The sequence below is a fragment of the Brachyistius frenatus genome, unplaced genomic scaffold (genome assembly GCF_029030835.1).
Source record: "Brachyistius frenatus isolate BFR_SWC_R1_liver_20210118 unplaced genomic scaffold, ASM2903083v1 Contig_1, whole genome shotgun sequence".
Classification (NCBI taxonomy): Eukaryota; Metazoa; Chordata; class Actinopteri; family Embiotocidae; genus Brachyistius; species Brachyistius frenatus.
Genome location: NW_027210600.1, coordinates 1,526,168 through 1,544,946, shown reverse-complemented (window position 1 = coordinate 1,544,946; position 18,779 = coordinate 1,526,168). Strand labels below are relative to the sequence as shown.

General features: G+C 43.1%; 1 protein-coding gene across 1 annotated transcript; it reads left to right on the top strand.

The window, feature by feature from the left end:
• Positions 1 to 2,189: 2,189 nt before the first annotated feature.
• farsb (phenylalanyl-tRNA synthetase subunit beta) lies at positions 2,190 to 18,307 on the top strand. The gene is made up of 18 exons (XM_069689457.1): positions 2,190 to 2,299; positions 2,698 to 2,753; positions 2,875 to 3,029; positions 4,576 to 4,648; positions 4,787 to 4,902; positions 6,134 to 6,284; positions 6,384 to 6,492; positions 6,731 to 6,801; positions 6,890 to 6,951; positions 7,914 to 7,965; positions 8,079 to 8,140; positions 8,686 to 8,893; positions 8,994 to 9,074; positions 9,186 to 9,278; positions 10,494 to 10,611; positions 11,095 to 11,247; positions 16,752 to 16,899; positions 17,332 to 18,307. Exons 1-18 carry the CDS (start codon positions 2,242 to 2,244, stop codon positions 18,095 to 18,097), a joined length of 2,532 nt encoding a protein of 843 aa, XP_069545558.1. The 5' UTR covers positions 2,190 to 2,241; the 3' UTR covers positions 18,098 to 18,307.
• Positions 18,308 to 18,779: the final 472 nt, after the last annotated feature.

Here is an 18,779-nt window from a genome sequence, read left to right as displayed (position 1 = left end):
GTAATATCTGGACACAATTTCCTATTGAGAATTGTCAACCTTGACCCACATAATACAGAAAGCTGTCACCCGATCCAAAACTCATGCACATGCACAGCTGGGGTATCCATCTGTCCAAACACTTTGTGTTGTCTGAATGGAAATATCCATGACCTCAAGGAACTTTTTTTTAAAAAATATACCCCCTCACTCTTTTCTCTAATTAGTATGACATGGGGGAGATTCTGCAGGCAGGGAGTGCACTTTACATCCAGATTTCTTCAGGCTATCATTTGAGCTGACAAATGTCTGATTTCAAGCCTACTGACACATAAGGCTGCAGATGTTATCATGGGGTTTGAAACAGATTTATGTAAAAATTATATAATTTCTTGAATATCATTATTGTCTGAAGTCAGTCTTGGATTTTAAATAATGACTCTTCTTCCTGCTGAAAAATTACTGTTGTTACAGACCTAGAAGAAAATATGGAGCTTTGGAAGTGTGTGCCACTAGCAGTGTGATGACTCATTCTGCAATGTCATGCAGTGACGGTGTGATACATAACGGGGAGAGAAAGGCAGTCAGATGGCAGATTCACTAACCGACTTCAAAATGAAATAAAGAAATGTGGGTTGCTGAACAGTCGTCTCTGTGTAACATGGTCATAATACTCCTGAAATCCCGTATCCCTTCCACTCTATCCTCTGACGTGGGGAGATGTGATTAATTCACTGTCTGTCACAGTAGGCAGTCAGATGACTGAAGCACATTCTTTCTAAGTTATATATTGAAAGCTAATTTTTTTCAGAAATAAGACTTGATCAAGGAACATTATCTCTTCTAAGCGTGACTTAAATATTTGATATATTTTGTTAAAGACCCAATTTTTTCCTCATTAAAAACCCCCTGGTAGTCCAGGTTTCTCATAAACATGTCATGTATTTCACTATACTGTTCCTTGATGGTCCAATGAACACTTGTGAATATGAATCATTCTTTTGACACTGCATCATTAGTTGGAGCACATTCGCCCTCTGTTCCCTTCTCATTCTTTCACAGATTTCTGTTGATCCCAGGTTTTGTTTCTTGTCTGAGATTCTTTACAACTTGGTCTTTAGGCAACAGTTTTGATGTGCTGCATAACAGTGAAACATTTTGATGACTTAAGGTTTGGCCTTCACCACAAAAACTCCACTGAGACTGTTTTTCTCAGTGTCACAAATAACATCTGAGTGCATGTTGGTTCTGATGAGAGCACCACGCTGCACTGGTTTTCAACATCCATCCAGTATGTGATCTCAGTGATGTTTTTTGAATCGTTCTTCTAAGCTCAGGCAACCGGCGACATATCTCTTATTAAACATTTTCTTTATTTTTCAAACCTAAAAAAAAAATACATGTTTATTTTCAAACAGAGATGAATTCATCCTCTGCTCTGAACGGCAAACAAATTCTCACTACAGTTTGTATTAAGATATCCTATGAATATAGGTTAGTTGTCATCGTTATCTGTATTGAAAATTTAAGGATATTTTTCTGCACATTATTTCTCTTCTTCTTTTAACATTGTTATAAATTTGTAATCCCAACTTTCAAAATTGGTTGCATTTGTCATTTTTAAAGAACAGAATTATTTCAGTATTTGTGTGCTCATTAAATGGTGTGCTCATTCTCTGTCTATGCTGTTCTTTTCTCTCTCTGCTCTCCTCTAACCCCAACAGGCCGATGGCTGCTCATTTCTTAGCCTGGTTTTGTCGGAGGATTCTTCCTGTTAAAAGGACGATACTTTTAGTTTTTCTTCGTGTCCCTCGTGGAGTTGTTCATTTGTTGGGTTTCTCTCCATAATGTTATAAGGACTTTACTGTGTTAAGGGCCTTGAGGAGTACTTATGTTGGGATTTGGCAATAAATACATAGACAAGATCACCGTGAAAAAAAAAAAAAAGTGAAAACATGGAGCTACATGACAGGACAAACAAAGACAGTGTTGGTCACACGTTTGTCCATGTGTGAAACAGAAAAATAATAAATAATGAAGGGTTACGCTATATGTTATAACTATTAGTTTCTAATTTCGGTAAGAAATCATAAAACATGAATCACGACCGGATGACAGTGTGCACACAAGTGAACACCGAGGCTAACTTGAATAGTGGAAATGAATGACCAAAGTTGAGTTTTCAATCAGGCGCTGTTGCAGACAGCTACAGCGGCGTGGTGGGGTCCTTTTGCACAGGGCTGAGGAGGATTAGCGGGCAACATGCCGACTGTCGGGGTGAAAAGGGACCTTCTCTTCAACGCTTTGGGCAGAACTTACAGTAAGTCGTGTTTCCTACGATTTCAAGTCAAGAACAAACAGCCTGTTTGTTTTCTCCACTCGTCCTTTTGACTAAAAGACGGAGGACAGAGGACCGACTGACAGTTGGCAACCAGCAGCTACTAACGAGCAGCTCATGTTCACTAAATAACTGAAGTTATTTTTAACTATCTTCAATGAAAACGTAAATTATTTGACGGCAGTTTTCACTAGAAACTAACTGTATCTGTTAGAGAGCAGTGTTTGTGGTGGACGTCAACGTGGTTGCGTCATTTCCTCCGGTCCCGTCCTTCAAACACCGGAGGGAAGTCTGCAGCCGGTGGGGGACAAACGGTGTTAATAACGTGTTAATAACGTGTTAATAACGTGTCAATAACGTGTCTTTATCTCTTCTTGTAGCTGACGAGGAGTTTGACGAGCTGTGTTTTGAGTTTGGGCTGGAGTTGGATGAAATCGTAAGTAAACAACAACAAATGAGAGTGTTTGTCTAATAAAGTAATTGAGTGACTGAATAAAGGACGCAGGGACATTCAGGTCTGAACATGTAGAAATCACTGGTCTCTGTCTCCACGACAGACCTCGGAGAAGGAGATCATCAGCAAGGAGCAAGGCGACTCCAAAGCATCCGGAGCATCTGATGTCATCCTGTACAAGATCGACGTGCCGGCGAACCGCTATGACCTGCTGTGTCTGGAGGGGCTGGTCCGAGGACTGCAGGTCTTCAAGAACAAGTGAGTCCTACTCTGCTCAACAGAACTGACATGTAACCCAACATGTGCAAAACTCCTGCTGTTTTTGCTCCTATTTAGGACAGATACAGGAGATCATTCCAGATACAGGAGATCATTCCTGATACAGGAGATCATTCCTGATACAGGAGATCATTCCTGATACAGGAGATCATTCCTGATACAGGAGATCATTCCTGATACAGGAGATCATTCCTGATACAGGAGATCATTCCTGATACAGGAGATCATTCCTGATACAGGAGATCATTCCTGATACAGGAGATCATTCCTGATACAGGAGATCGTTCCAAATACAGGAGATCATTCCTGATACAGGAGATCATTCCTGATACAGGAGATCATTCCTGATACAGGAGATCATTCCTGATACAGGAGATCGTTCCTGATACAGGAGATCGTTCCTGATACAGGAGATCGTTCCTGATACAGGAGATCATTCCTGATACAGGAGATCATTCCAGATACAGGAGATCGTTCCTGATACAGGAGATCGTTCCTGATACAGGAGATCGTTCCTGATACAGGAGATCGTTCCTGATACAGGAGATCGTTCCTGATACAGGAGATCGTTCCTGATACAGGAGATCGTTCCAGATACAGGAGATCATTTCTGATACAGGAGATCATTCCTGATACAGAAGATCATTCCAGATACAGGAGATCATTCCTGATACAGGAGATCGTTCCTGATACAGGAGATCATTCCTGATACAGGAGATCGTTCCTGATACATGAGGTCATTCCTGATGCAGGAGATCGTTCCTGATACAGGAGATCATTCCTGATACAGGAGATCATTCCTGATACATGAGATCGTTCCAGATACAGGAGATCATTCCTGATACAGGAGATCATTCCTGATACAGAAGATCATTCCAGATACAGGAGATCATTCCTGATACAGGAGATCGTTCCTGATACATGAGATCGTTCCTGATACAGGAGATCATTCCTGATACAGGAGATCGTTCCTGCCGACCGCAATAAGACTGTACAATAACTCACCTCTGGCAAAATCCATCACATAACAATAACACTGTTGACTGTGTCTCTTGGTTGTTTGTATATAATATATATAGATATATACTGTACTATATATACTGTGCATTTTATATTTTATATTTATATTTTATAATTTTTACTGCTATTTTATTGCTTTTCTATTGTTCTATTACTATCTTATTGCTTCTGTATGCTGCTGTAGCGAAAAAAATGTCCCCTCGGGGATTAATAAAGTAACTACTTAACCTAACCTATTTAAGCACACGGGGATGATTGCCAAGTTCAAAACAAGGCTATGTATTCTGATTCATTGCTGACACGATACAACTCAGGGATTTTTTTTTTTCCATCGTAAGGAGGATGGGTTTGTTTAGCAGTAAAATGTAGGGCTGTGTCTTCATGGTAAAAATCACATCCTTGTTGATTAATGCGTCGTCTGGCTGTCAGACCTGCTTCTCCATTAAGAGTGTATTGCGTGCTGATTTGCTTCACTGTTATCACAGAGATTCAATTTGTGTTCCAGGTTGGAGGCACCTCGTTACAGACGAGTTCGCCCGGTCAGCGGGGACCCTCAGAGGCTGATCATCACTAAAGAGGTGTGTGGACACGTTTACAATATTAAATAGCAAATAAGTAGCCTGAAGCTACAATCAGTTTCTTTGAGAAATCAAAATAAATCAGTGTTTTATCATCGTATTGGGTTAGTTTGTTACCGATCTGTTTGTTCTGTGCAGACAGCAGCAGTGCGACCGTACGCTGTCGCAGCAGTGTTGAGGAACATCACTTTCACACAAGAGCGCTACGACAGTTTCATCGAGCTGCAGGAGAAACTCCACCAGAACATCTGCAGGTCAGACCGATGAACAACGGCAGACGGCTGCAGATGTTCTGACAGTTGTATAATGTGTTGGTTTTTGGTGCCCTTGACTCTCGTCGATCACTAATAGTTGTCACATGTTTATGTTGTTAATTTAACTATTTAAAGATATGATTTTTGTGCTTTAGAAAACCGGTTTAAGTTTCAGGGCTGACAAAGAATGTAATAAGTGAAATTGTTAACACTGTGCTACGTCACAGAGAAATACAAAACAGTAGTAATGAGCCTTTAAAATATAACTTTAATGTGTGCACGCATGAACCGATGCGTCGTGTAACAACAATGCAAACAGCAAAAGCAGTAATGATTCAGAATGTGTGGGAACGACAGCAATGAGACACAGAAACACAGTATTATGTCTCAGCTTGTTAGTGTCTGTGTAGACTACTAACAGGTTATTGACTGCCGGGCCATTAGAGGATCTGCAGAATGCGTCTGCGTGTGTGATAACTAGCCTTTACTGTCTGGACCAACTCTGCAATGAAGAGGAGAGACAGACACGCGGTCATAACGTTGCACGAACTGGGCTTTAATTTCCTTTTCTGAAGCAGCGAACACAGAACAACACTTAGGTAACTTTTATGCTGAATGTTGTGCTTATCTAGAAGCAGACTGGCTTAATGGCAGAAACATATTCGCCGCTGTCAGCGTGCACCTCACAGTGGTGTTTCCAATGATACTTATCACACGAGAGACACTTCCCACAACAAGGACAAACCTGACCAACAGGTTTCCCACAAGGCCGCTTCCCTCAAGGGGAAAATCGGTTGACAACAAATGTTCTTGTGATGTATTTATAACGTCTCTGGCAAGATATAGTTTTAGTTGTTTTTTTTTCCTCCAGTAACTAAACAACAAATGAAAAACTGGTCAACAAAGACTTTTATTGTCAACTAATTTCTAATATTTGGGGGCAGCCCAATCATTTTAATACACACCTCCCTCCCTCTTTGTTTCATGCACCTGCTTTAAAGAGGCTGAATTACTTTCTTGCGCTCAACATACTTTCAACACTTACTGTGGCATTGGGTAACTTATTCTCACACAATGAACATGACTCCTGTAGTGTCCGGCACACTGCCCACAAGTGGCTGCCATTTTTTACCCTGTTTACACTGCTGGTATTGTTGTCCTTTCTAAAGTAGTTGTAGTTGGCAGGTTTAATTTAATGTCATCCAGTCAGGCACTAACTGTGTTTGTGCAGGAAGAGGAGCCTGGTGGCCATCGGGACCCATGACCTGGACACCCTCTCCGGCCCCTTCACATACACAGCCAAACCCCCCGGAGACATCAGCTTCAAGCCTCTCAACCAGACCAAAGAGTACACAGCGACGCAGCTCATGAGCCTCTACAAGGTGAATAGCTGGTCGGCTGGACGGCGGTCACACCAGCAGCTCGTCTGTTTGTTTTTCTGAGCAGTGGTGACGCAGTGTTGTTGTTCTCGGTTCGCACAGACCGACAGCCACTTGAGGCATTATCTTCACATCATTGAAGACAAGCCTGTGTACCCAATCATCTACGACAGCAACGGCATTGTCCTGTCTATGCCTCCTATTATCAATGGTGAGTACTGTACTCTGTGTCTCTCTCTCCTCACTCTGCTTTTATTACCTGCCACTGTTGATAATTTATCAGTCTTTGACCAAGTGTGAACTTACAACTTTTTTTTTTTTAACCTAAAACCTAAAAATAAACAATATACTCCCAGTATTCGTATTTTTATATTAAAAGAAAAAAACATATTTCTGCTATGCTGAAGTGTCATCTGTCTGTTAATAGCATATTTTCCCGACTATTCCAGGGGACCATTCAAAAATCACCCTGAAGACAAAGAACGTCTTCATCGAGTGCACGGCGACAGACCTGACCAAGGTACAGCTGACAGGAGACAGAAACACATCTTCACTGATCACTGTTGTCACGAGAAAAACTGACGGACGCTTTGTCACATTCCCTCCAGGCAAAGATCGTGTTGGACATGATGGTGACCATGTTCAGCGAGTATTGTTCACAGCCTTTCACGTAAGTCACATCTGTGTCCAACGCCGGCTTCTGAGCTGTGATTCTGTCTCGGCATGTTAAAAGTGGAACATGAAAACATACAGTTTGTTGTGAAACATCTGTGCACCTGCTCAGGGTAGAAAGTGGTAAAGTCATGGAAATAAATTAGACTCCAAATGTTCACAAATGTGTATTAAATGATTTACAAATGACAAATAAGATCTGGAGACATGAAATGTCTTTCCCGATTTTTATAATTACACATGAAGTGTAGCCCAGATGTCCCAGTTTTCCCCGGGTACTTAAATGCAGCATGTATTTGCAGATCTGTGTGGTGCTGCAGAACGTGAAGTATGTACGTTAGTAATGTACCCTGATCCGTGTGTATCAGGCGATCCGTGCACACCCATTAAACAATTTGTAAATAAATATCAATGAATGTCACAATATTTATGGACATTTATGTACACGCGTGTGTTCAAATTGTTTATTTTTGTGTGGATTGGAATATATGCAAGTGCAATTTTGCTTAATTCATTTTTGGATCATTTTGAGTCTAATTTCTCTCCATATTATGCTGCTGTATGAATTGAGGAGTAAATCAGCTGTGATTCATTCATCCGCCTCCTTCAAAGTGATATCACAGCAGCTGTTTTCCATCAGCTGTCAAATCAATCTCCTGAACATCATTTAAAGTCTCTCTGCTGCAGTTGAGTTTATTTAATTGACTTCCTGTTCATTTTGTCTGACTGAATTCGTCCCTGCTTTGACATCACTGAGAATAACAGCAACTTTCCAAATGCTAAACTGTTGTTGTAAGACTTTGAATTTCTCTTATGGTCACAGTTTGTTCTATATTCAATATCCTGAGCTATTTTCCTCAACTTCAGCATTTATAACCTGATGCCATCATAAGAGTTGAATAAATGAGTGGAGAGCAAGAGTATTCCAGTGAGGCTGATATATTGCTCCTCGTCCTTCAGGGTGGAGGAGGCTGAGGTGGTGTACCCAGATGGCAAGACCTGCATGTACCCGGTACTGTATCAAGCTGCAATCACCTTTTACACTGTCTTCTTGTTTTTCTTTTCTTTTTAAGTAACATGAAATCGTTTTAATGTCTCATCTGTTGTTCCTGGTTTGTTTTGTAGGAGCTGGCTTACAGGAAGGAGAAGCTGTCCAGCGATTTCATCAACCGAAAAGTCGGCATCAAGTAAGTGATTTGGACTTTCTCAGTCAGGATATGAGATAAACATCTAAGAGACATGAGAAGTGCCAGTTGGTGGTTGTTCAAGAGGCTTGTGCTTGTTTGTTTGTTTGTGTCACGTTTTGCATCCCTGGAAGACGAGCAAATGCTGAAGCTACAGAAGTTAATGAGGATCCAAATAAGTAAACAAATGTCTGCGCAAATGCACCGGCTCAGTTTGAGTCTGTGTGCAGGTACTATCCAACACAATCTAGTACAGTAGTCCTGCAACAAATCCTTTCTATTTTTATTTGGTTTATTCATTTTTGAAATATCCGAGTAAATGTGGGCTTCTAAACAAAGTTCAGACTGAACAGTGATTTATTGTAGTTTATTTATTTAATCCTTGAGGCACTTTAGAGTTTCGAAAGAAATGTTGAAATATCTTGCGTCTCCCACGCGGCATCAGCTGGTCCTGACCCAAACATGACCTGCTTAGCTTCAGCCCATCTTCATTAACATAACAAATCACAGCTTTTTAAAAAAATTTTTTATTTCTTTTCTCCCGTCAGTGAGTCAACCGAGAACATAGCTCAACTGCTGACCAGGATGTGCCTGCTCTCCCAGGCTACCGGTGTCGCCGATGAGATCGAGGTCGAGATCCCGCCCACACGTTCTGACGTCATCCACGCCTGTGACATCATGGAGGATGCCGCCATGGCCTACGGTTTCAACAACATTACCCGCACCACGCCGCGCACCTACACTGTAGCCAACCAGGTACCCGGCTTTGCTCCTGTGTCTGCATGCTACATTACTTTCACCACACACTGTTGTCTCTCATCAGACATGCTGTTTGCTCTTGTTTATTTGTTCACAGTTCCCACTAAATAAACTAACAGAGCTGTTGAGACAAGACGTGGCGGCTGCTGGATTCACAGAGGCCCTCAACTTCGCCTTGGTAAGAAAAACAACACAAAGACACACAAACACAAAAAAACATTTTGTTTGTCTTTTTTTTCTCCTAAAAAAAAAATGCTCAAAGAAATTAGTCCTCCTTCTCTTTCTGTAGTGTTCTCAAGAAGATATCGCAGACAAGCTTGGGAAGACGATCTCTGAAACCAGGGCGGCTCGTATTTCCAACCCCAAGACAGCAGAGTTCCAGGTAACATGCAGCAGAGCAGAGCTATAAATATAACGGAGGGGGGATTCAGGCCTGTTGTTCACAACGTTAGAAGAGTTAAATATACTTTTTTATGGTCTAACCTCACGTTGGCAGCAAACCTCTGTTTGTCCGTCAAACTCATTTCATCCCTTAATGCTCTCCTTCCTTCTGGATGGAACAGCACGTGAACCGAAGGCTCATGTTGAAATGTGAGACTTGACGGCGCCTGCAGATTACTTCAGAGAAGTGTGTCTGTTCCACGAGATGTGATTCAGACTGAGCACTGTAAAACCCAGCTGATACGGCTCCTCCGTAGAGAACGCTTCTCTCTGTTAGTCGCATCAAGACTGTAGATGTGGAGCAGAGGATGAAAAATGATATATCGTCCAGCGGATACTGGCCATCACAGATTTATCTGTCGGCAGATATTGACTTTTTCTTTTTGCAGAATATAATGCAGAAAAAGAAAGAAACTGTTCTATTTGTGTTTTTATATATATATATATATATATATATATATATTAATCCCAGTGAAGTTTACTGTTTCAGTTCACTGATGTCAGAGTGGGCGATAAACTACAATATCCTGCCTCCGATACGTATCTTTGTAACAAGTGTCAAAAGTGTTTGATAACAACATTTTAAGGGAACATTACAAAAACGATGTATTTCTCTACATACTCTGTGTTATATATACTCTATATAGTTAAAGAATATTGGTCAATATATTTGTATCAGAATGCCTTTACTCCCCTCATATCGATTATTGGCCTCAAAAAAGCAGCATCAGTCAGGCTCTAGTATTCAGCCTTCATGGTGAGCATTTATGAGAATTGCTGTATTAAATTCTGAATGCTTCATGGAGACTATATCTGTATCATCTGAAAGTCACTCTACTGGGATAACTAATGTTTAACCAGAGGTGAAACCTAGTCTTCTAGCCAGAGAGAAAATGAGTTATACACTCCAGATAGTTTCCAGGGCCAGTAAGTAAACAAATGAGAACGTTTCTAATTGAAACCTCGTTGTAATCAGATTATTTTTCCTCTGTGAGCGTTCTTTATAAAACTTCAGGTGAGGAAGGTAAAAACCAGAATCGACCTACAATCTGAAGTGGTAGTTGACTCGCTGTAATGTTTCCATAAGAGGGCGCTCTCTTCCCCTCTAAGAAACCGCAGCCGTGTTTCCAACCGGCCTCCGTTTTGCGTCCACCAGGTGGCGCGCACCACCCTGCTGCCGGGCCTGCTGAAGACCATCGCTGCCAACAGGAAGATGCCCCTTCCCCTCAAACTGTTCGAGATATCTGATGTGGTGCTGAAGGATGAGACCAAAGGTGGGCGTCTGCATGTGTGGAGGGATGGAAGCAGGCGTTTAGTCTTGCATAGCACACTTCTGAAACCTTGATGCATCCATTTTTAGACAGATATTAGGTAATAATTGGGGGAAATGTATTCTGGAAATTAAAATGCAAAATAGTTATATTTGTTTTCCCTCATGTTGGATATCATTTAGATACTAGAATTATTGCTTGCAATGAGTAAATGTCGACGCTTGTGATGAATCTGATCTGTTTTATATTAAACTATGATACAGAAAAAATTGTTGACAACCAATGTTGTCCTGACAAATGTTTCCATAAATATAAATAAAAACACAAAAGGCGCCATTTCAGAAGATTGATGGCACTTATATTCTGAATGAGATGGACTGGACATACTGTATCAGTAAAGCCCTGTTGTAGCCGGTCCCCTCGATGTCCCTCTCACCCACTCCCTCCCTCCTTCCCTCCCTCCCTCCCTCTCATCCCACCAACCAGATGTCGGGGCGAGGAACAGCCGGCGTTTCTGTGCCGTTTACTACAACAAGAGTCCGGGCTTCGAGGTGATCCACGGCCTGCTGGACCGAACCATGCAGCTGCTGGAGGTGAAGTCGGCCCGCGGAGAGGGCTACCACATCCAGGCTGCAGATGGTAAGAAGCCCGGGGGAGGCTGGAAACCCAACAACCGTAGGAATGTGCTGAGGAGCTAGCTTTTATTGGTGAATATCTTAAGAGTGGATTTCTAGCGCGAGGAGAAAATCCCAGCAGCAGGTGTCAAGCCATGTGAATTTATGTACAAGCTGGCGAGCAATAAATCTGGGTCACGTGAGGTTAAAAGGCAGGTTTTGTCGAGATTATTTAATCCAATCGTTTTTGTGTTTGTTATGAGGGCTTCATGTACTCTGCTTTACTAAGGGGGCATGTTTCCATGGCAGTGATATGCACAATTTTGTTTCGAGTCAGAATGTAACTCGCAATATGGGTGGTTAGTTTAGAGGAAATCAGTTCATTGGATAGACACAGAATCTGATTTATGAGAGAAAACATCTAATATGTCGGTGGAAGCTCCTACCACCATCTGCTACGTTGGTTTAAAATCATTTCATTTTTAACTTTTTGGTATTTATGTCAACATATTTCCATTTAAAAAAAAATTGGTTGTTGAAAGTTGAAAATTAGTTGTAACTAAATAAACATTGGTAAATTATTGCTTAATTTAAAGTCCAGGGTTTGCACACAGCACCACTTTCTTCACTGTGATTGCAGTCTGGAAACCCTGTTCGCGTTAGTGTTGTCTTGGCCATATATATATATATATATATATATATATATTTTTTTTATTTTTTTATTTATTTATTTTTTATTTTTTAATTTTTTTTATTTTTATACATTCAATCATAGTTGCACCAGCGGTATTCAATGCTGATTGGTTAAAGGCTGCCCCAATAGTTTCAAAATGAACCTGAAGTCTACGCCCAATGGGATGCAACGTCTGGAAACGATTGTCCATGGAGTGCAGAGACTGATATTTGGGTGTGGTAACATCAAGCTACATTTACAGCGCAGACAGCGTCCACGGTACTTTCATTATTAGTGGAAAAACTAGAACCACGTCACGCTTTCCGGGTTTTAGCGTCAACTTGTTTCCGAAGGATTGTTTCTCATAACACTGCTGCTGAGTAACAGGCGTTATTTTACTTTGTACATCTGAGGGTAAACTTTGTTAACGACAATTCCGTAACTTCTATTTAGTTTGTCTTTTGTCATGTCTAGCAATAACGTCACCTTAATAAATCAGGATAACTCCGTCACCTTCCTTTAGCAAAGGAGGTACAACTGGGTATTGGGGCCACATGAAGGGAAATAAAGAGGACGAAGCTTTTAGTTTTTCAAGTTTAAAGTGGAAATGTCAAGTATATAGTTGAAATGTTGTATTCCTGGCACTAACATTGAAAGTTGAATTCTCAAAATGAGACAAACAGAATCTTTATCTTATGTTTTTAGTTTCATGCAGCCCCGATACTCCATCGTAATGAAGGAACACTGAACAGCGTTGACGTAAAATGTTCCTGTCATCATTCTGCTCAATAAAAATCAAAGGTGTCAATGTCGGCCAAGAGAACTACCTCACTCTGTCTCCACTCATGAAATGCACGAGGGAGGTCGCACATTTTCAAAGGGTTCTCTGTTAAGTCATCGTCAATGAAACGCATTAAGTAAGCAATGTTGCATCAGCACTTTTAAGTCTGTTCATACTTTAGATTAATTTTATTCTGAAAGGCTGTTTCAGTCACTAACCAAGAGCATCAAACCTTTTAATTCTGTTGTTCAGAGTCCAGTTACATTAACCGGTGGTGACATGTGATTGGCCCAATAATATTTATTGTAAAGTTGGGTTTAAATGGCAGACCGAGGTTTCATCTTTCTGATGCAGCTGCTCCGTTCCTGTGAGATTCGTAATCAGAAATGTTCGGCTTCGGTTTCTGAAGCGTTTCACGGGCCAGTCTGTGTTTTCCCAGAGAGACTCTCATACATCGTTCTGAGTTTTGGGTTCCTCACTTCCTCCTTTTGGTTCTTGCTCTCTCACTCTCCATCCTGTCTACCACCCACCTCTCTCCTCTCTTCCTCTTGGCTGGCATGCTTCAAGGTCACACTGCAGGATATCTCCCTCTGCCTCTGCTGGGGCTCATTCAGACTGCAAATCGATGGGCTCAAGTATCGGTGAATGAGAGAGGAGAGAGGAGAAGGTGGCAGATAGAGGGGGAGGCAGGGGGGGGCGGACGAGAAAGGACTAGAGAGAGCAGGAAAAGAGGGTTGGGGGGGGGGCAGTGTGAAGTCTGCAGTGTGGGAGAGTGCATGGGAGTCACCCACTGCAGCAGCGAGACGGACTGTCCACACACTACATACACCACATACACCTATGGGTGCTGAGACTGAAACAGACATCCTCTCCCCGTGTGCGCTAACACACACACACACACACACACACACACACACACACACACACACACGCACACACACACACACACACACACACACACACACACACACACACTCTCCCACTCAGCCTATCTTTGCTGTTTTCTTTTTTTCCCGACACACTCTGCACCATTAGCCGAATCCCCCCCCACTTCCCCACATATGTCAGCGTCACCTTAACCCCATTACAAGGTCGTGACCCTGTCTGAGAGCTCACCTGACGCGCACACACACACACACTCATGTCCTCAGGATGCATCCATCACCAGGGTGAAGCAGCACTACAGCTACCGCCACCATCACTCCCAGGGAATACATGTCAGCTGAGTTTCCGCCACTCAGCGGGGAAAAGAGGTGAAATGACGAGTCAGGGGATCACGAGTGGAGTAAGAGAAACACTTAAGAGACACATGCCCACGTTTCACTTAACAACTGTGTCCAATGAAAGGTCTCGGTTTGTTTGGACAGACGCTGTGATCACTGGACTTTTTTTTTTTTTTTCCCAGTTATTGATGTGTTCAGCCTGCATTCATTCTTAAAGGTTTATACTGATGTTTCAAAATGAAGCTGCAGTTTGATTTCAAGGGTAATTGTGGTGGTTTTAAATGTACGTCTTGTTTTGGCCATCATTAATACCCGTACATAACAATGACAATGCCAAGATGCTTTAATCTGGGAACAAGACGACATTATCAAAAAGTAGTCCAACACAGAAAGAAACATATAAACAATAGTCCCCCTAAAGTTCACTAATGTTTTTTTTTTACCATTTGCTTTGCATAGTACTGTATGCAAAGGTTGAAGGCACTAAAAGTAAAGTGAGGATGCTTTCAGACATAATGCCATCAATAGTTTTTTTTTGATTGTTTCATACAAAGTCGATTGAATAGAAAAAACAAAATTTGCCTTCAGCATCTTCCTCATCTGCAATGAGTGCCACGCTACAGACATGCTGGTTTCCCCCGACTGACTTCATATCTCAGGGAGTACTTTGGTGGGAACAGTGTTTTCTTAATTAACAGAAATGATGTTCAAAACAAGACAAGCGCATCAGAACTGGTGAATTCTCAACATGTTAGCATTTTTCCTCATTACATTTCATTTTATTTAACCAGTTCAAATGCAGTAGCCAGATGTTTCAGACCTGAATTCACTGGGACTCTTTGGGTCTGGCCGCGCTCCATCAGGAATTGTTTCCAGTCGTCACAACCTGCTGGACATGCAACTTGGTCAGTCTCAAAACTATTGGAGCAGCTTTTAACCAATCAGCATTGACCACCGTATGCTCTCTACCTTCAACATCATCGCACTTCAGAGTGGCTGAGCAAACCTTACGGCAAAGAGAGTTTCCAGACTATAATCACAGGGAAAAAAACTGAAGCTTTGAGCCTCGTGTAGCAGAGCCAGACTAACAATGTAGTGCAGTGCAAAAAACAAAACAAAACAAAAAAAGGCTCGGAAACGAGAAAGAAAACCCTCCAAGTCATCATCGAAGCCCATATTCATCATCCTTGAGAGTCACTAGTGCAGGTAATAATTTCAGCTGCTTGCAGGTGGAAGCCTGGGTTTTTATAGCTTCATTAAAAGACTTGTTTGAATTCGCCGTCTGGTTAAAATGGAGACAAATCCTACAGCGGTATCAGGCAGCTGTACTGGTGCTGATTCATCTATCGAACGCTCCCTTCTGCTGAAAGTTGAAGAGTGGGAGGAAAGTGGCCTGGCTCAAGTGTGGGATTTTCATTGACTGATTGGTTATTTAAGATGTACCGGGGCTATTTATATAGTTTCCATGGCATCCCTCTCTTGGTGCGAGTAGATGACGTGTGAGGCGACGCAAGCACATTCCACCAATTTAATCCACCTAACAGACACAGAGCGAGCAGCTGAAAGAAAATGGTCGACTTTCCACACACTCATTTGAAAGTGCACCGCGTGTGTGTTGTAAGCCTTCATCCATAGTGATGAGTGAACATCTAAGCGGTGGGCTCTGGAACCCATTAGCAAGGCAGCGTGGGAAGAAGCAATGTACTGTGTGTGTGTGTGTGTGTGTGTGTGTGTGTGTGTGTGTGTGTGTGTGTGTGTGTGTGTGTGTGTGTGTGTGTGTGTGTGTGTGTGAGAGAGAGAGTGAGGGGAGAGGGGGGGGTTGTCATAGCAACCCCTGTATCTTGTTATCTCCTGACAAGTCCGCCTTTCTGTTTGTTTGCATGTCAGTGAGCAAAGTGAACAAATGCCGATCACATCGAGGAGAGTTCTCATTTCAGTTTTGATGGAGGCTTTCTTTTTTTTTTTCTTTTTTCCTTTTTATGCCATCTGGACTGATGTGACCTTTTACTCCTGACACTGCCATCCATACTGCACCATCACACTGTAATCAGAAGGAGAAATGTGCATGCGTCAAAGTGACCGAGACAGAAAATCCGATTACGGTCAAATAGCCTCCGGAGGTGGTTGAGTTAGAGTAATGATCTGTGACATTTTCACATAGACTGTGTTCCTTTCTCGGCTCTGTCAATGATTGATATTAAACAAGAAGGATTCGGCTTACACCCAGCAGATCAACGAATATTTTCCACTTCTGAGGGGGTTTTCCCTCGAATAAAAAAAAAAAAAAAAGGTATCCGCTGCCGTGGTCGTGGAGCCTTTTTACCTTCTAAATTTGATAGGAACAGCTGATGTAGAAGTGATCATCAATAATGAATGCGGGTGAACAAATGGTGATCAAGGAACAAGAAAGGCAGCACACAGCGTCGCACACGCCGTCATTGACTCATGTTCTCGGAGATGTGGTGAAGAGTCGAGCATGTCTTCGGCACTAAGAAGAAAAATGAATGCATCAGCAGTAACGTGGACATGAAAAAGTAACGTGAGGTGGCAAAAAAAACACGATCCAAGAAAGATCCGGATCGTACAGATGGTGCGTTAGACGGTAACAAACTGGTCTAAAATAGTTTGTCAGCGTACTTAAAAGGTTGCAAACAACCTGATGGAGGTGATAATTGTTTTAAAAATAAAAGCACTTCTCGCAAGAGCTCATGAAACGCCCCGATAGTAGCGAGAAGAGAAGCCAATGCCAGGTGTAGGTGTTGGCAGCCAAATCAGAGAAAGTCTAACATTAGTTGGGTGGACGTGAGGCCAAAACTGTCTTTTCCCTGAAAGAATCTTCTGCTTTCTTTCAGATTCCACCTTTTTCCCCGGTCGCTGCGCGGAGATCTTCGTCCGCGGAAAGAGCGTCGGGCGTCTCGGAGTCCTCCACCCAGACGTCATCAACCGCTTCGAGCTGACCATGCCCTGCTCCGCCCTGGAGATGGACATCGAACCCCTCCTGTGATTTCACCTTCCCTAAACCTAAACGCCCGCTGAAAATATACGTGGCAGTTCATATTTTCAGATCAGAAAAAGAAAAGAATGACGCTGATATTTGGCTTGAGATTTGTGGAAAAGATACCGGCTGTTTGGTTCATGTGGTTGAAGTGTGATGCGGCTGATGTGTTTGGTTGGTGCACGAGAAAACTCACGGACCAATCTGTCCCCCATCTTGATGTGGAGCCATTGAGTTTTATATACCAATAACAAGTCAGAAGAATTAAAAATGAGCAAGACTCCATTGTGTTTTGTGATGTGAATTGTGTGCATCTGTGTGTGGGCTTGTGCATGCGTGCCTGCTCTTAATTTAGACTACTTCTGCCTTGGGGTTAGTGCATGGTAATTACAGTCAGTGACTCATTACCTGTTGCTCTGTTGCCTTGGTTCTTCCAGTGGCCACACTGCTGAAATCCCACTCACACACGACGTCCCCATGCAAGAAGTCATCAAGCACCAGTTCCCCACGCAAGACGACTCCCGGCAGTCCCGGCTCTCCCTCCCGACCTCCACAAAAACTGTCTTCGGTGACATGAGCACACGAGCGGCTCTCGGAGCTCTCAACGACTTTCTGGCAGACAGAAGCTACATGGAGGGCTTTGTGGCATCCCGAGCTGACGCCAGCGTCTTTGATGCCATCCCCTCCCCCCCCCCGCCGACCTTCTGCCACCTCCACCGCTGGTACAACCACATCAGGTCCTTCCAGACGGAAAGAGCTCGTCTCCCGTCGGCCAAGAGCGAGTTTGTCCTCCCGGCAGCGACGAACGGCAGCAGCGACGATGACGTGGACCTCTTTGGCTCGGACGACGAGGCCGAGGGCGCGGAGGCGTCTCGGCTCAGGGAGCAGCGCCTCGCTGCGTACGCCGCCAAGAAGTCCAAGAAGCCGGCGCTCGTCGCCAAGTCCTCCATCCTGCTTGACGTCAAGCCCTGGGACGACGAGACGGACATGGCCAAGATGGAGGAGTGCGTCCGCGGCGTCGGCATGGACGGGCTTCTGTGGGGGCAGTCCAAGCTGGTGCCGGTGGGCTACGGCATCAAGAAGCTCCAGATAGGGTGTGTGGTGGAGGATGATAAAGTGGGGACGGATCTGCTGGAAGAAGCCATCACCGCCTTTGAGGAATATGTTCAATCCGTGGACGTGGCTGCCTTCAATAAGATCTGACTCACACGGACGGAATAAATTGACTCAGTGGCGCCTCTGATGTTGTCTGGTCTTGGCTTGAGCTACGCGATGTATCCAACGGTGTTCAGTAGCGATCCCAACGTTTATGTAACAACTCAGGTGCTCCATTTAAAAAGATCCTTTATCCTTTGGTACAAGTACAAGAGATCCTCGCCGTCAGTCATCAAATAAAGCCATTCTAACTTTTGACTTGTGCACCGAATCTTTTATTGTTTTGCATATTTTTGTTTTATCCGGTAACAAACTTCCACGTACCCACCGATGCTTTATTTGCAATTCAAAGGGAAGTAGCTGCAGCCGGTCGACTCCATGTGCAAGTGAGCCGTGCAGATAACAAGTCGTCTTGTAAATGGAGTCTGACAGGTGCTCCGGCATTCCTTCAAACTCTACTGTAGCAAAGGCAGGTTAACTCTTTCAGACGGCTTGCTCCAACCTGCACAGCGTTCAGCCTTCGAGAACAAAGACGGGTGAAATTCAGTTGCTGCGTTTCAGTTAAACTGGTTTAAATGTGACGTCTGACTGGTACGAGCTTGTCTGGCTGAAGGTGCTGATTCTTCTCATTTGATGACGTGTCAGGAAACTCGGGACACAGACATTTTTTTGGCACGTGTTTGTTCAGAAATATGAAAAGCTGCAATGAGAAACGGCCGTTCAAATAATG

Excerpts from the sequence above, each read along its gene's own strand:
- farsb (XM_069689457.1), top strand. The coding sequence starts at position 2,242 with ATGCCGACTGTCGGGGTGAAAAGGGACCTTCTCTTCAACGCTTTGGGC. Across the intron at positions 4,649-4,786 it reads GGCTGATCATCACTAAAGAG|ACAGCAGCAGTGCGACCGTA; the intron begins GTGTGTGGACAC and ends TGTTCTGTGCAG. Across the intron at positions 11,248-16,751 it reads CCACATCCAGGCTGCAGATG|ATTCCACCTTTTTCCCCGGT; the intron begins GTAAGAAGCCCG and ends GCTTTCTTTCAG.